Here is a 17338-nt window from a genome sequence, read left to right as displayed (position 1 = left end):
CAAGCAGTATAACATAAAGATAAAAGGAGGGGCGGGTACTGTGTCGGTCGGTGAATTACAGAGAAAAGGATTTTACGGTGAGTACAAAAAAAATCCTATTTTCTCTTATATTCACTGCCCGACACAGCTCCTCTCTTGGCCATTGGGATGTCCCCAAGCAGTGGCAAACCAGGGGTGGGAAAACAGCATAAAACTTCATCCACCATGGCAAGTGGGAAACTAGTAAAAGTTTACCCACAAAAAACAGTGCGTGGAAAAATCCACCACAAAATCAGGGTACCCTCAACAGGAGTGACTATCCACAACCGCACAAAAAACCTGCGGAAGGTGATGCAACAATGCATTAACTTAAAGGTACTGTGTTTCTATCGAAAAACCAGAAAAAAATAAAAAATATTGCATATTCAATTGCAACTATACAGCCGCCTGAAAAACGTTGCAGCCAAAACAGGCATCAGCCGATGCACTGACATCTACCTTGTAGAACTTATAAACGTGTAGACAAATGACCAGGTCGCCGCCTTACACACCTGAGTGACTAACGTTTGGTGTCGGATGGCCAGAGACGTTTCCGATTGCCCTTGTGGAGTGGGCTGTAACTGGAAGAGGGGCACCTGCCCCTTTAAGGCATAGGCTTGTACTACAGTCTGTCTGATCCACCTGGAAATGGTGGCTGATGAGGCCGCCATGCCTTTCTTGGGACCAGCTACCAAGACAAACAGCGAGTCTGACTTCCGAAAGGGAGCTATGGTAAACAAATACACTTTCAGAGCCTGAACCACGTCCAGAGCGCGAAGGGCCACCTCCTTAGGGTGTTTCGCCTAGGACAGAGATATGGTAACACAATGTCCTCATTAATGTGAATAGCTGAGACCACCTTCGGTAGAAAGGACGGTTGTGAACGCAACACCACCTTATACTTATGGATAACCAGATAAGGTGACTTGCAAGACAAGGCCGCCAGTTCCGAAACCCTCCTGGCCGATGTGATGGCCACTAGAAAGACCACTTTCTGGGAAAGAGTCAACAGGGGAAACTCCCTGATAGTTTCAAGCGTCGGTTTTCGAAGCGCCAATAACACCAGGTCCAAACCCCGTGGGGGTAACGGTGGACGCACCGGAGGGACTACATGACGAACCCCTACATGATGAACAAAGGTACTCACTAATGAGTGAGACTCCAGGGGTCACTGAAAAAAAAAAAAAAAAAAAGACAGTCAAAGCTGAAATTTGCCCCTTAATAGTGCTTAATGCCAGTGTGATCACTGTCCACTTTAGAAGTAGGACCGACTTTCCGGGCCTGAATCACCAGGGACTTCAGACACCAGATCAGTGATTCTCTGACTGACTGGCTCACCTGAATCTGACGATCTAGGGACAACTGAGATTGTCTGCAGGACTCTGATGTAGAACTGGACAAATGGTACAGCCTCCAGGGAGACCACCATGAGCCCCAGGACTCGCATGCAAAAAGCGCAGCGACGACCACCTGTGGTTCATCAGCAGTTTTATTGCGGATTTGAAAGTCTGCAGCTTATCTGAAGGGAGAAAAACTCTCGCTTCCATGGAGTCTAGCAGCAAGCCTAGGTACTCCAAACGCAGAGTTGGTACAATCACAGAGTTCTTTAGGTCCAACAGCCACCCAAATTGCCATGCCCACACCTAAAATGGCTGCCGGCCATGCCATGAGGTGAAAAATACACAGCGCTGCCCCAGACCACAGCAGACCCTCACAGGCACCTCCAGATAACAGAAACACAAGACCCAGGACCACCGCTATCCAGCCAGCCCCCCCCCCCCCATCCAGGTGAGAGCCCTCAGAGATCCCCTGTATGGGTACACACACACACCGCTCAGCAGTCACATGCAGCATCCCCCCAGAGGGGGGAGGGAGGGAAGCTAGAGACAGGGGAGAGAAGAGAGGGGGGTGAGGGGGCCCCCTAATGGACCTCCCAGGGAATGCCCAGCTGCTCAACCCCACCGAAGCAGGGTCAGCCGTACTTACCAGTCCTGAAGCGCTGGGAGACATTCCATGGCAGAACTACTCTCTGATACAGGGTAGACTGCTGGCCCAGCATACTGTGATGCAGACATCAGTAGCCCGGTCATATGTATGCCCCGCAGCATTAAAGCTCACCGACCACCTCTGGAGCTGAGGTTTTGTCGTGGCCTGCCAAGCTGTAGCTACGACCTGCACATGCTTGATGGCCGGACTGGGAAGACTACAAGGATAAGTGAACCAGCCTGTCACCCAGCCGGCTGTTGATAGAAGATCACAGGATCACTCATCTTGTGTAAAAAGCAAAGTTTCTGCATACAAAAACACAGACCTATGGGCCCACAGGATTCCTAGGTCTCTCTCCTTCACTAGGCAAAGTAAAACTGAGGTCTGCTGGCAGACAGGAGGGTTGATACCTAAGGGACCGCCCGCTGGGCGGAACTGAGAGTTCTGAGTGTTGCATTACAACTTTTTGCCTAGTATTCTAGAGGTAAGTTATACAACCCAATTGATAAGAGAGGAGCTGTGTCGGTCCGTGAATATAAGAGAAATCAGTGTTATATTTGTCTTTTGTAAACGACTGATCCCATCAACAACCTTGTAATGGAGATGAAAAAAGACTGCATTTCTGGCAAGATCAACAAGTATTTTGTGTGCTTTCTGAAAAAAGATCCACATTTAAGGACTGGTAAGATGCAATAAAAGGTTTATTTTTTTTTATATATAAGTAAAGATGTTTGCTGTCTGTGTACCGTTAGGAACATGTGCCTTTAAAATCTGCGGTGGAGACACCGAAAAAAAAAGTGAAAGGAATTCTCCTTTTAATAGTCCTATTTCAGTGACAACTGTAATATTTATAATTCCCCATCACTTTCTGAAACTCCCCATTGGCACAGACATGACAGGGCTATCAGTATTTCCCCACTCCATACAAAACTAAAAAACATTTTGGATTTAAACACTTAAACACAGAGGAGTCCCAGGCAAAACATTAGAAATGGATCCTTTATAATTCATAGAATGAAACACTTATTTGAAAAACCATACCTGAGGAAGTTTTTTCTTCACATCTGTAAACAGATTCTTATAGTTTCTGTCATGGGAAAGGGTGACAGTTGGCAACCCCTGGAATGCACAAACATCTATTTAATCTTACAGAAAGTATTATTTTAGGCATCTTTAATAACATTTTTGCATAGAGTCAGGGGTATATTCTGAAAGTGGTGTGCCTGTGTGCAATATTATAGCTTGGGACCCCTTGCTCAAGAAAGTAGTAGTAACTGCAGAGATCAGTATAAGTGACACAGAGTGCAGAGGTCAGTAGTAGGTGATGCAAATTTCAGAGGTCAGTAGTACATGATGGAGAGTTCAAGGAGGGGAGCAATTGGCATTTTCACACTGTTGTTGCTGTGCAACGCACTCATGGAAGGAACACCACTGTACTGTGTACTGAATGTATAAATGTATTTACATTCTGCTTAAAGTGGTTGTAAACCCTTACAAACCACTTTGACCTACAGGTAAGCCTAGATTAAGGCTTACCTGTAGGTCCAAGCAATATCTCCTAAACCTATATGGTTTAGGAGATATTTGCCTGAAAACGGGCACCGCTGTCTACGGCGCATGCGCCGTAGACAGCAGCGCGCAGGCGCACTGAGCGCGGCATTTCCAAAAATGGAGCTGCCGCGCGTGTCGACTCCCGTGCGCATGCGCGGGAATGACGTCATCGTGGCTTCGCCGAATGACAGCGGCGGAGCTACGAGACGCCACCAGCAAGTTGGATGCGGCGGACTACAGGGGACAGCGGCGATCAGGGTTTACTTCCTCTTTAATGGCAAAATAAGCATTAAAACTAATTTGTTTCTGCCACAACATGGGTGAGCCTTAGAACAGCCTTTCTAAACCCTTTTAACATGCAGCAGCCTTTGAAATAATTTTCTGGTCTAAGGGATCCCCTAATATTTACTCTGTTCACAGCTCGTGGTACATTAGTGTCATGGTTGCTGGAAAGAAAACTCCCTATATTTGTAGTAATTTGGAAAAAAAAAACTCTTACAGATAGCTAAAAGATCCTTGGTGTCATTGGTTACTTATCAAAGAAACATAAATTGCTCATTAATCAAGGGTTAAATGGAACCCTGGTTGAAAAAGACTGACTTGGAAGAAGGTTACCTGAACGGTTGGAAAAGTGGATTATCATTTACAACCTATGGTATTGAAATTACCAGGGTATATTAGGGACACCAGTATCGTTTTGACACATATAAAATTGGTTGTATGGACTTCTATCTATGGGCTACTTTGAATGTTAGGACTTTGAATTCCTCCATCCTCCACAGCACTGGACTGAAGGCTGTCGAGTATCATCTGAATAGATATAGCATTTACTCACGTGAGCTACAGCACTTTATTCTCATGCGTGTAGAGTTTTTGCTAAAACACAATTATTTTCTTTTTTGATTACTGTTTTTATGTCCAGCGCTGAGGGGCATCAATGGGGGCTAGATTTTCACCCTCCACGGTGACATTGTACATGGGGTGGTGGGAAGAAATGTCTTGGTTTTCCCACGATGGTCTGTTTGTACATATCAAGTGGTATGGTCGCTATATTTACAATCTGCTGATGGTGTGGGATGGGAATGGCACCTCTTTGAAGGATTTTGTTGAGCATCTCAATGACAATCAGTGTAATTTACAATTCGCTGTTTGTTCTAATTCCCTGAGCATTGCCTTCCTGAACATCACCCTGAGTGGGGATCCAGAGACTGGGGCCATACACACCAGTACCTACACACTTCATGCCATGAGCTGCCACCCATCCCACATCATCAGAGCTATACATATGGGGGAATTCTCCAGAGCCCAGAGGAACTGCTCTTCGGATACAGCCTTCTTAAAAGAATGTGATATCATTACTGCGAGGCTGGCCCAGAGAGGTTACTCAGACTCAGGGATTAAGAAGGGCCTGGATAATGTAAAAGAGAAGCATGAGGAGGCATTTTCAGGTAACATTTCTAGTGGGGGGATCAGGCAATAGGAAGTATGACATTAAAGGGCATATAGGAGAAGAGAGATATGATACTGGCTGCCCAGCCACCTTTGTCACTACTTTTTCTAAGGAGTACCAGCAGGTGGTTGGTATAACTACAAAGATTTTACCCATCCTATATGCAGATAAAAGTCTCCATAAAGTATTGAGGGCAGGTTGTCGTTTTTCCAGTCAGAGGGCCCCACTTTGGGTTCCCTTCTGTCCCCTAGTTTATTTACATCACAGAAATGCCAACCTACCTGGCTGTCTTAACCTGGAAGTTTTCCGTGCAACTTTAAAACGTGTATATACTGTCACTTGAATTCTCCTATTAAGTCTTAGTTCATCTAATTCAGGCGAAAGTTTTGAAATTAAACAATATATAAATTGCGGGACTCGGTATGTAGTGTACCTGATATACTGTGATGCTTGAATTTTGCAATACGTGAGGTGCACTACACATGCCCTACATACTACAATAGAGGAACATTATTGCAATACTCTCAATGCTAATGCCAAACACATGTTTTGCATCTAATGTTTTGCGTCATTTCATGCTGGGGATTTGTCCCCCTTTAGGTTTACTGGCATTGAAAGATTGACTCCAATGCCCAGGGGTGGGGACAAAGGTAGGTGACTTTTGAATAGGGGAGCTTGGTGGATTTGCAGGTTTAAACCCAGAGTCCCCCAGGGGTTAAACCTTAGGTGGGACCTGGATTTACATTTATGGTAAATATATAATTTTTTTTTCCCTTTTCCACCACTTCTTATATTCTGTTGTGACTATTTTTGATTTCCTCTTTCCCCATGGTCATTCACTTTTTTTATGCTGCCATACTGATCAGTTATTATTTTGTATTTAGATTATTTTTATTTCTGTTTTGTGGTTTGCTTTTCCAGAACAATTCTAACCCTCCTGTTTCTCTGGTTTCATAGTTTCAATTTGACAATCAGTAGATTAATTTCAAATCTCTGTGATGAATGAAGGAGGCGGGGGTGGGGGGGTGATTTTACACTATGTTATACTATTTTTGTACATAACTGTTGTAAACAAGGCCATTATGGCATTAACTTCTACTGTGCATATTTATCTTTTATGGACTTGCAACAAATTTGGACTTATTAAAGAGCATGTATGTGCAGATTGTGTTCTATCCACTGACTTGGAAGAAGGGGGTATACCCCAAAAGCTTGCCCTAAAAATGTAACTGTTAGTGCACTTGCAACAGCACAGCTGAGCGATGTAAAAATTACTTTATTTGCACTTATTCAGCTACAATCAACTTCAAGAGAAACTACAACCTTCTAATTTATATTTTTGTTACCACACTTAGATTTGGCACCTGTTTTCTGCTGAAATCACATACTTACAAACCCAATGGATTCAACGCTGTCATGGGGAGTTTGCCGTCTCTTCCTGCTTCCTCAAGCCCCAACCTCTCCCCCCATGACACGCCAACAGATATTGAGCATGAGCAGAGAGATCTGGTTTCATAACAGTTTATATGCTGTTCTACGAATGAAGGGTAGCAATGCCTCTTGGGATACTGATGTCAAATATCCCAAGAATTACTGGTTTTCCTCCAATCATAGAACAGTATATGAACAGTCACAGCACCTGATCTCATCAGATTTATGCACATGAGATCTGTGCTAGGTCTGTTTCCTTGAATGGGAACTGTTATTGTCCTGCAGCTTCCTAAGATATGTCATGTTGGTATCCCAGGAGGCTGCAGGAGGAGAATGAAGCAGTGTGTGTGTGGTGGGGAGATTGGGGGGCAGTACAAAAGAAAAAAAGTAAGAAAATTAAAGAATGCTCATCTTTTATTAGTAGAGGAGGGTGGAGGATTAAATTGTCCCAAAGTTTGATTTTAGAGTGAAGGGCTGCTTTAAGTATTCAGCCAACAACAAAAATTCTTAAGAATAAAGCACTTACAACCATGGTGATGAGAGGCTTCCCTTGGAAAAGGCGGGTGGTGAGCTGATGCTGGATCTTAGGAAAGTCAAATTCTTGTAGAGTCTCTTTACCGCTTTCTAGACTATACTGGCAGTTGGATAAGATTATAGGCACTAGATCCTTTTCTAGCTCATAACTGATCACATGTAGATCCATTACTTCTGAAGCTTTAATGGAGTACCTAAAAAAAGTGAAATAAAGTCAAAACTTCGACTGTAAAAATGATTTGATAGCACACATTAGACAAAAACAAAACAAAACAAAAAAAAAGTGTAGGTGATTTTTTTATTTATTTTTTAAAAAAGAACTACTGTGCTACAAGCAGAATCAAAAGTTTACAATTGCATATATTTATGAAGTATGTTTTTTAAAACACGTTCTGGCAGCTACTATATGTATTTTGTGAGGGTCTGTGAATTGTATATTTATATTACAATGATTGGTTTTGATTAGCTATGTAAATTAATATTTTAAACCTATTTTACAATTGACTGATTGTACTTTTGATATTCTTTGGCTGGAGGAATTTCCTGTAAGCGGCAATAGATCTTACCTAAAACAAGGGTGTATTTGATTTAAATCACTAGTAAAAAGGCTTGATTTAAATCATAATTTTTAAAGAGCAACTGTCATCTCTGTGCTGCAGCGGCTCCTCCTCTGACCTGCTGTAGACTCACCGACAATCCCATTTACTTTAAAGGGATGGCTGGTGATGCGGCAGTGATACAACAAGTTGAGGGACGTGATGACAGCAGGTGAGTGGATGCCCGCTAACAGGCTCTGCCATGATGGATCTGAAATTACATACCGTATCCTCTTTAAATGTATGCACTTATTCTTGGTGGTAGTTAGAATCTTTAATATTTGCAAACTAAATGGAGGTTTCCTATTTAAAATAATAAGCTCTCAGGTTAGTAAAACAGCGATATCAATATCCATTCAATCATACAGTTTGTAGTGTACATAGATTTGGAAAACAACTGGATAAAGGAATATTGCTGAACTTTGTTTTATCTCATGGTTACTGTGAAATTGTGTGAATTCATCAATGCAATGCATGTTATCTCAGCTTGCAGAGCTTGGATTCATTGAATGAGTTTAACAAAAATGTAAATATTGCAGACTATAAAGCCTCATGCTACATAACTAAGCTCCATTTCATGCTGAATACACTAAATTATTAATATATCTTAAATATAAAACTATCTTTAGATAGATTTTTTACTACAAATGCATTTTATTAAAATACATTTTATTTAAATAAATAAAAATCTGATTTAAATAAAAAAAATACCAGATTTTTTTAGATTTAGAAAAAAAAAAAATCATTGATTTATATCCATCCTGCCTAAAACCATCATGTTCCTCTTTTTTATTTTCTGTTACAAATAATACAATTTGAAGCAAAACTAGAATGTAATCTACATATTAAAAAACAAAACAAAAAACAGCCTCTAGCATGGAGTTTGTTCTGCATCCAAAACTAATAGAAAGCAGGTTACATGTTTTGCATATTTCCCACCAGTGCAAGTAGAACATGTTGCATTTCCTGCAGCGTGCCCGAGCTCCTGCACAGCCGATTTACACATCGGCTGAGAAGCCATATGCAGCCGCCGCTGAGGAGAGGGGGACTTTACAGCGAGACCCCACGGGCGCCTGCAGCATGGGTGAGGAGGGAGGGGAGGAGGAGAGACTAAAGATGGAATGACACCCCAGTGATGGGCGGGGCCAATCCCAACAGGCCCCACCCCATTTTCAGCGCCAGTATCGGTGAAAATTCTCTTTCGACTTTTTGCCGAAAAGACAATTTTCAGCCGATATGTTTCGGCGGCCGAAAATTTCGGTGCATCCCTAAAAAAATGTAATAAAAATGCACTGGAATACACCTACATGCATCAAAAACACACCGGACTCCAGTACAGTGAAAAAAATGAAAAAATAAGAAAAAAATCTGGACTGCATCTGTAAACACATCAAAAACGCGTCAACACCGCAAATGCAAAAATGCATCCGAAACAGATCTGGAAGACATTTCAGTGGCCTGAACTAGCCCTTAAACCAACCTAATGATTAAGCACAACTTTACTGTGTAAAACACGTCTACAAGTCCTGTGTGTTGGTGTATGATGTCATCTTGGTGATCAATAAACAAAATTTTGGATTTCAATCGATGTGCAGCCATTTCTTCCTTTATCTACTTACCCACCTTAGCACTTGGTTGGACATTCTAGTACAGAGGATAAGAATGTTGGACGATGGATCGTCCGTTTTCTTTTTGTTTGTTTTTGCATGCAATATCGTATCGAAAACCAATAGATTACTAAAATCCTCGTACGACAGGATACAACTTCGGAAGTAATGTCATGTATTGTAATGTAGTTTGTTTCCGAGCATGTGTGGTATTGGTCACATGATTGTTTTCATACAAATACCATACTAATTACACAGAAATAGTTTGCTCTGTTATCGTAGGAGAACATTTTTTGTGCTTCTACCTTTGGATATTTTTGCATGAACTGTTGTGTGTTGTGCAGCTCTCGAAAGCTGTGCACTAATGATCAGATTATCGGACAATCGCTCTGAAAGTGGTATTTTTCGTCCAATTTTCTTAACGTATGTACTAGGCACAGAACCTTTTATTATTACATTGTCTTAGCTGCCTTGTCGGCCAGCAAAGGTTGTCTCTTCATCTCCAAGATGGAGCTGGAGAGACAACAGCTAGGAGGTGGTCTGTGATGGCAAAGGGTGTATGTACTTTTCCATGATTTGCATGTTCAAAAGGCTTGACCTCTCCAGCCAAACATCTCACTAACCAATATGCTCACATTGTTCATAATGAGGAATCACATGCAGGCCAGAGACAAGAGAGCCTAAGTGGCTGCAAAAATGGAGGAATCAATGGCAAGCACAATCTTACTGTTGTTAATTCAACCTAATTAATACATTCTAGTTTAAAATACAGGCAACTGTAAAAAAAAAAAATTAAAAAATACAGGTAATGTTAAAACAATAGAAAAAGAGCATACTTTTGTTCAATATTTATGTATTTTGCCAGTGCATAAATAAATCTGTTGTGCAATGCTATGAGGTAGCTGGTGAGGGCTGTGGCACACAGGCCCAGTCCCTGCCGACGAGGAAGAAGAAACTCAAATTCACTATCCGTGGTAAGGATCTGATCACACATGTCTTCTGGGAGCTTTATTTCACCTATATAAAATAACAGAAGTAAATAACTTTATATGCACACAATCAGTTAATTTCTTGTATAGCTCACTGGTTTAATTTGCACTTGTCATATCTTTTTCAGTTTATAAGTTAACTTCAAAAGGTATTAGGCAGCACAAGGCATTTGCAGAGGCCTGCCTTATTAACCACTTCAGCCCCTGAATATTTGGCTGCTGAATGACTGGACCATTTTTTTGCAATTCGGCACTGCGTCGCTTTAACTTGACCCAAAATAAATTTATGTCCTTTTTTCCCCACAAACAGTGCTTTCTTTTGGTGGTATTTGCGGTTTTTACTTTTTGCGCTATAAACAAAAAAAGCGATTTTTTTTTAAAAAAACACAATATTTTGTACTTTTTGCTATAATAAATATGCCCATTTTTTTTTACATATTTTTGGTTAAAAAAACAAAAACAAAACAAAAAACGCAATAAGCGTATATTGATTGGTTTGCGCAAAAGTTATAGTGTCTACAAAATAGGGGATAGATTTATAGCATTTTTTTTTAACTAGTTATGGCAGTGATCTGCAATTTTTATCAGGGCTGCGAGATTATGGCGGACACACTGGACACTTGACACATTTTTGGGATCATCAGCATTTATACAGCGATCAGTGCTATAAAAATGCACAGATTACCGTAAAATTGTCACTGGCAGGGGAGGGGTTAACACTAGGGTGAAATCAAGGGGTTAACTGTGTTCGCTGTGTGTGTTTCTAACTATAGGGGGAGGGGACTGACCTAGAGGAAATGACAGATCGTGGTTCCTAGCTATTAGGAAGAGCTGTCACTCCTCACAGAACAGGGATTTGTGTGTTTGCACATGCATGTCCGTTCTGTCTCTGGTGCCCATGACCATCAGCACACCCACAGTGCAGGGAGGTGTGTGATTGGCCCCAAATGTATTCTGCAGCAGGACAACAACCCCAAACATATAGCCAATGTAATTAAGAACTATCTTTAGTGTAAAGAAGACCAAGGAGTCCTGGAAGTGATGGTTTGGCCCCCACAGAGCCCTGATCCCAACATCAAGTCTGTCTGGGATTACTTGAAGAGGCAGGAGGATTTGAGGCAGCCTACATCCACAGAAGATCTGTAGTTAGTTCTCCAAGATGTTTTGAACAACCTACCTGCTGAGTTCCTTCAAAAACTGTGTGCAAGTGTACCTCAAAGAATTGAAGATGTTTTGAAGGCAAATGGTTGATTTGATTTGGATTTCACTTCTGTTTATTTACTTTCCATTTTGTTAATTGATACATTCTTTATCTTTTTTTCACACCTGCCTAAAACCTTTGCACAGTGGATTATATCTTAACTATCCTAACATGTCTGACCCACATATACAAACTACACAAATCTCATAGCTGTCATAGCTGTCATTATCATGTCACTATTTTCAGCCATAATACACTAGCCATCAACTAACACACAATCCAGGAACCCTCCAAATCCTCCTAAGCAGCATTCCCATTATCATAGGAATGCAAACAACGTACCTAAAGAAATACGGTACCTAAAGCAGCAGCCAAAGCAGAAAGATTGCAATGAAGGTTGTTACTCACCTTTGGTCTGCAGGGAAAGCCGCAGGTGATTCCAAGCAACCATGAATCCTTGTATACGCTCCGTAAAAACACACCGTGCTCCCTCTGTGAAATGAATAGGACATATGTAGCAATATAACCATATAATTATATCAACTTCTATCATCTGAGATGCCAAAACCCAACCAGATTTGACTTAAACCATTTAATAAACCTGACCTCTAAAAACAAACTCATGCAAATTTTACGTACCAGGCACTTAAAACAAAGAGATGGAAAAGTGGGAAAATAGGATAGGATAAAAAAAAAAAAAAGAAGTGTGAAGGGAGGCATGGAGAAGATACACAGTATTGTACGGTATGTGAATTTTCTATCCTCTTATAAACTCTAATGCAGTCAGGCTGCTTATCTTATAATAAATATGTCTCCGTGTGACTTTGGACATAGCCGATCACATGGTACAGGGCTGCTGTGATTGGCCCTTACCCCGATCTGTGATCAGCTTTGTCGGAAGGACACAGAGATCACAGTGTGCGGCGGCTGCACACCCCAGCGGGCACGTGGTTCTAGGAGGACGTCCTCCAAGAACCGGATGACCGCGGTGTAGCTGTCTTTTGGCTATAGCGCAGATAGAAAGTGGATAATAAAAGCAGCATATTTTAAACAAATGAAAACGACTGCTGAAATTACATTACCATGCTAAAACTTATATCTGATTTTAGTGACTGGATTTAGAGCCACCTTAAAGTTGTATTAATCTCTGATTTTTTTTTCTTTTAACCACTTGCCGACCAGCGCACGACGATGTACGTCGACAGAATGGCACGGGCAGGCAAATGGGCGTACATGTACGTCCCTTTAAATTTGCCGCCCTGCCATCGGGAGCGCGCCGCCGGCGGCGCGCTTCCGCACTGGTCGGGACCCCAGTGAGTCCGGTCGCGGGACCTGCGGACTCGATCGCCGCGGGCATCCCCGCGATCGTCTCACGGAGCGGCCGAATGAAGAAATGCCGTTGTAAACAACATTTCTCCATTCTGCCTAGCAACTAGTGACGTTGATCTCTGCTCCATGTGATGGAGCAGAGATCATTGTTCACTAAATGAAAGCCCAACCCCCCCACAGTTAGTAACACACCCCTAGGAACACTTAACCCCTACACTGCCACCCACTGGTTAACCCCTTCACTGCCAGTGTCATTTACACAGGAATCACTGCATTTATATAGCAGTGATTGCTGTATAAATGACAATGGTCCCAAAAATGTGTCAAAAATGTCCGATGGGTCCCCCACAATGTCGCAGTCACAATAAAAATCGCTGATCGCCGCCATTACTAGTAAAAAAATAAAAAAAAAAAATTATTAATAAAAATGCTATAAAACTATCCCTATTTTGTAAACGCTATAACTTTTGCGCAAACCAATCAATAATCGCTTATTGTGATTTTTTTTTACCAAAAATATGTAGAAGAATACGTATCGGCCTAAACTGAGGGAAAAAAATGTCTTTTTATATATTTTTGGGGGATATTTATTATAACAAAAAGTAAAAAATAACGCGTTTTTTTCAAAATTGTCGCTCTATTTTTGTTTATAGCGCAAAAAATAAAAACCACAGGGGTGATCAAATACCACCAAAAGAAAGCTCTATTTGTGGGAAAAAAAGGACGTCAATTTTGTTTGGGAGCCACGTCGCACGACCACACAATTGTCAGTTAAAGCGACGCAGTGCCAAATCGCAAAAAGTGGTCTGGTCTTTGACCAGCAAAATGGTCCGGTCTGAAAGTGGTTAAACAGACTCCCAGGTAGTTTATGCAATAATGTGCTAGCATGCACCTCATATTATCTGTCAAATGAAGCCCTCCAGCACTGAGCTGTCACCCACCGCTTCTGCTCATCACAAGCAATTCCATTTTGGCCAGTCTATTTTCCAGGTTCGCTCTCTTTGTCTGCTTGAATGGCCAGGCCATTAAGATGTCACTCCTGCACATGTGCATGGGAGTAACATCATCATAGCACAGAGTGGTGCTGTAAATGCACACTGAGCGGTGCATGCACAACTCATTGTACATTACAGCTGACAAGCAGGAGGACGTATTTTTATGACAGACATACCACTTTAATCATGACAAATTTCACAGTGTAGGCTACCATTATCTATCTAGTACACTAGCAACACTTTCTTATGATGTGGTCATAGAAATAATTGTTTAGTAAACAAGGTAGAAGGTAAACTTTATAAACTGTTAATTCAGAAGGGTTTAGGAGTGATTGGATTTGTTTAATTTCACCATATAACAGCTAAGTTGTTGATAAATGTTTGATAGTACCAGGCTTTATGCTATGTATGAATTCTTCGATAGTTTTATAATCAATGTCTTTGTAATTCTGGAACTTCTTCACCAAATCTTTCTGAAGTTTTAAAATATTTGGCAAAAACTTCACCATCTGAAGTTCAGTTTCCTGCAAAACAACACAAAGTAATAAAGAACTAGTCTTTTTTTAAACTATTTCTGTATGGCAAATATATTCCACAGGGCTGCGTGTTATTGGTGATAAAACACAACAAACAGAAAACAATGCTGAAAACCTAACTGAGCCTAATGCCACGTACATATGATCAAACAATCGGGAGGAAAAGTCCGGCAAACTCAAGTCCGCCGGACAATCCCCCCGTGTGTAGCCTCCGGTGGACTTTTTTTACCCGAAAGTACGGCGGACTTAAAAAGTAGTTTTGCACTCCAATCTTCCCGCGGACTTGCATTTCGGCGGACAATCCGGCCGTGCATATGCCAGTCCGCTGTACTTTTGAAATGAATGGACTTTTCCCGCCCGGAGAAAAGTCCGCTCATTTTGAGAACGTCTCCAGGTAGGCGGGGCCCACGAAGGATGCGTCTCTGGCCCCGCCACCTGGTATGGACTTAAAGGGGAACCCCAACGCCGAAAAAAATCAGCGTGAGGGGGTCCCCCCAGGTCCACATCAGACCCTTGTCCGAGCACGCTACCCGGCCGGCCAGGCCATACCAGGCCGCGTGCCCTCAACATGGGGGGTGCCTTGGGGAAGGGGGGGCGCGCGCCCCCCCCACCCCAAAGCACCTTGTCCCCATGTTGATGAGGACAAGAGCCTCTTCCCGACAACCCTGGTCGTTGCTTGTCGGGGTCTGCGGGCGGGGGGCTTATCAGAATTCTGGAGCCCCCTTTAATAAGGGGGCCCCGGATACTGGCCCCCCACCCTATGTGAATGAGTATGGGGTACAATGTACCCCTACCCATTCACCTGTAAATAAAAGTAAAAAAAAAACACAACACACAAGGGTTAAAATAGTTTATTTCACAGCTCCGGGGGTCTTCCGTCTTCGGGGGTCTTCTCGCCGGACTCCTCCGCTATCTTCTTCTAGCTCTTTTGCTAGCGGAGGAGCCCGGCTTTCTTCCTCGCCGCCACCGCCCTCTTCTTCCGACTTTGGGGGTTTTATCCCCCTCTTCGGTTCTTCTGCCGGGCCACCGCGCCTTCTTCTAGCTCTTTTACAGGCGGTGGCCCAGTCTTCTGTCACCACCGTTGCCACTTTCGCTGTCTTCTGTTCTTCTCTTCAGATGTTGCCTCGTCGCATCCTCCGCTCACAATGGCACCGACACGACGATCGGCGACTTATATAGGGACATCACCGGATGATGTCCCCGCCCATTATGGTGTCACAGTCCCAGAGGATGCTGGGACTGTGACATCATACTGGGCGGGGACATCATCCGATGATGTCCCTATATAAGTCCCGCGCACCCGGTCCCGTCATTGTGAGCGGAGGATGCGATGAGGCAACATCTGAAGAGAAGAAGAGAAGAAAAGAAGACAGCGAAAGCGGCGACAGGAGACTGGGCCACCGCCTGTAAAAGAGCTAGAAGAAGGCGCGGTGGCCCGGCAGAAGAACCGAAGGGGGGACAAGACCCCCGAAATCGGAAGAAGAGGGCGGCGAGGAAGAAAGCTGGGCTCCTCCGCTAGCAAAAGAGCTAGAAGAAGATAGCGGAGGAGTCTGGCGAGAAGACCCCCGAAGACGGAAGACCCCCGGAGCTGTGCAATAAACTATTTTAACCCTTGTGTGTTGTGTTTTTGTTTACTTTTATTTACAGGTGAATGGGTAGAGGTACATTGTACCCCATACTCATTCACATAGTGTGGGGGGCTGGTATCCGGGGGCCCCCTGGCCGGCCGGGTAGCGTGCTCGGACAAGGGTCTGATGTGGACCTGGGGGGGGGGGCCCACGCCAATTTTTTCGGCGTTGGGGTTCCCCTTTAAGTCCATACCAGACGCCGGGGCCAGCGACGCATCCTTCTCGGGCCCCGCCTACCTGGAGACGTGCTCAAAATGAGCGGACTTTTCTCCGCGTGTGTGGGCGAGTCCGTTCATTTCAAAAGTACAGCGGATAGTCCGGCGGACTTAGTACGCCGTATTAGTCCGCTGAAAAAGTGCCGTGTGTGGGCAAGTAGCCCATTCGGAAAGTCCGGCGGGAAGTCCGCCGGATAGTCCGCTACGTGTGTACACGGCATTAGAGAAAAAAAAACTCTACCAATAGCTTTGCTGTGCATTATAACGGTAGGTGATTCCAGAGTCATACTGTTTAATTAGGTTTTAAAAGCAACATGCAGCCATAGTTAAAAGTCTGTACCATTATACAGCAAGTATATAGTCAGACTGCTGTGCTCGGTGAGTAAGCAGTGGCCCTCCATGTTGTGGTCCAACATGCCCCACCTTTTAGGTCAGAGCTGGAGCCCTCCTCTCAGAAAAGCTCACATTCCTTGCTGGGTGTAGGGCTCTTTGTTTTACTTGGAGGGGAATGGTCTGTTGTAATGCAGCAAAAAAAGCCATCGCTCTGCCTCAGCAAATGTCTAACCTTGACCAATCCACTCTAAACTCTTCAGTAAGGCTGCATTCCCACCTGAATAATTTGTAGCTCAGATCTCAAACCTCGAAGATGCTCAACAAGCAAAATCCTATTCATTTCAATGGCCCCATTCACATCTGAGCATGAACGGAGGGGCCATTTAAAAAATTTGGGATTTTGCTTGTTTAGCATCTTTGAGCTTCAAGCTACAAAGCACTCAGGTCAATGGAACCCCGTGTTAAGAATTCATGCTCTAGCTAGTTTGATGATGTCTTATGAGCAAATATGTAAAAAAAATAGGGGAGTTAACCACTTGCTTATTGGGCACTTACAGTTGCTCACAAAAGTAAGTACACCCCTCACAGTTTTGTAAATATTTTATTATATCTTTACATGTGACAACACTAAAGAAATGATACTTCGCTGCAATGTGAAGTTGTGAGTGTACATAATGTATAACAGTGTAAATTTGCTCTCCCCTCAAAATAACTCCACACACAGTCATTAATGTCTAAACTGCTATTTTCCCTCCCCGGTGTCATGTGAGTCATTAGTGTTACAAGTCTCAGATGTGAATGGGGAGCAGGTGTGTTAGATTTGATGTGATCACTCTCACTCCCTCATATTGGTCACTGGAAGTTCAACATGGAAACTCATGGCAACAAACTCTCTGAGGATCTAAAAAAAAAAATTGTTGTTCTACATAAAGATGGTCT

The 17338-nt window shown here is 43.0% G+C and overlaps 1 protein-coding gene across 4 annotated transcripts in view; it reads right to left on the bottom strand.

Annotated features, from left to right (window-relative positions):
• The window catches only part of LOC143964534 (E3 ubiquitin-protein ligase RNF213-like), a 582447-nt gene that overhangs the window by 11863 nt on the left and 553246 nt on the right, over positions 1 to 17338 (bottom strand). For all 4 annotated transcript variants that reach the window (XM_077474318.1, XM_077474320.1, XM_077474317.1 and 1 more), the window contains exons 59-63: positions 14079 to 14211; positions 11772 to 11855; positions 10010 to 10190; positions 6963 to 7164; positions 3046 to 3123 (exon numbers count right to left, since the gene is read on the bottom strand). In XM_077474318.1, the coding sequence (XP_077330444.1) occupies positions 3046 to 3123; positions 6963 to 7164; positions 10010 to 10190; positions 11772 to 11855; positions 14079 to 14211 (678 nt within the window). The remainder of the gene's footprint in view (positions 1 to 3045; positions 3124 to 6962; positions 7165 to 10009; positions 10191 to 11771; positions 11856 to 14078; positions 14212 to 17338) is intronic.

The sequence above is a fragment of the Lithobates pipiens genome, unplaced genomic scaffold (assembly GCF_037356315.1).
Source record: "Lithobates pipiens isolate NorthernLeopardFrog02 unplaced genomic scaffold, aLitPip1_a1.2 Scaffold_8, whole genome shotgun sequence".
NCBI classification, from domain to species: Eukaryota; Metazoa; Chordata; class Amphibia; order Anura; family Ranidae; genus Lithobates; species Lithobates pipiens.
The sequence above is the reverse complement of the archived record's forward strand: the minus strand, read 5'-3'. Positions and strand labels throughout refer to the sequence as shown.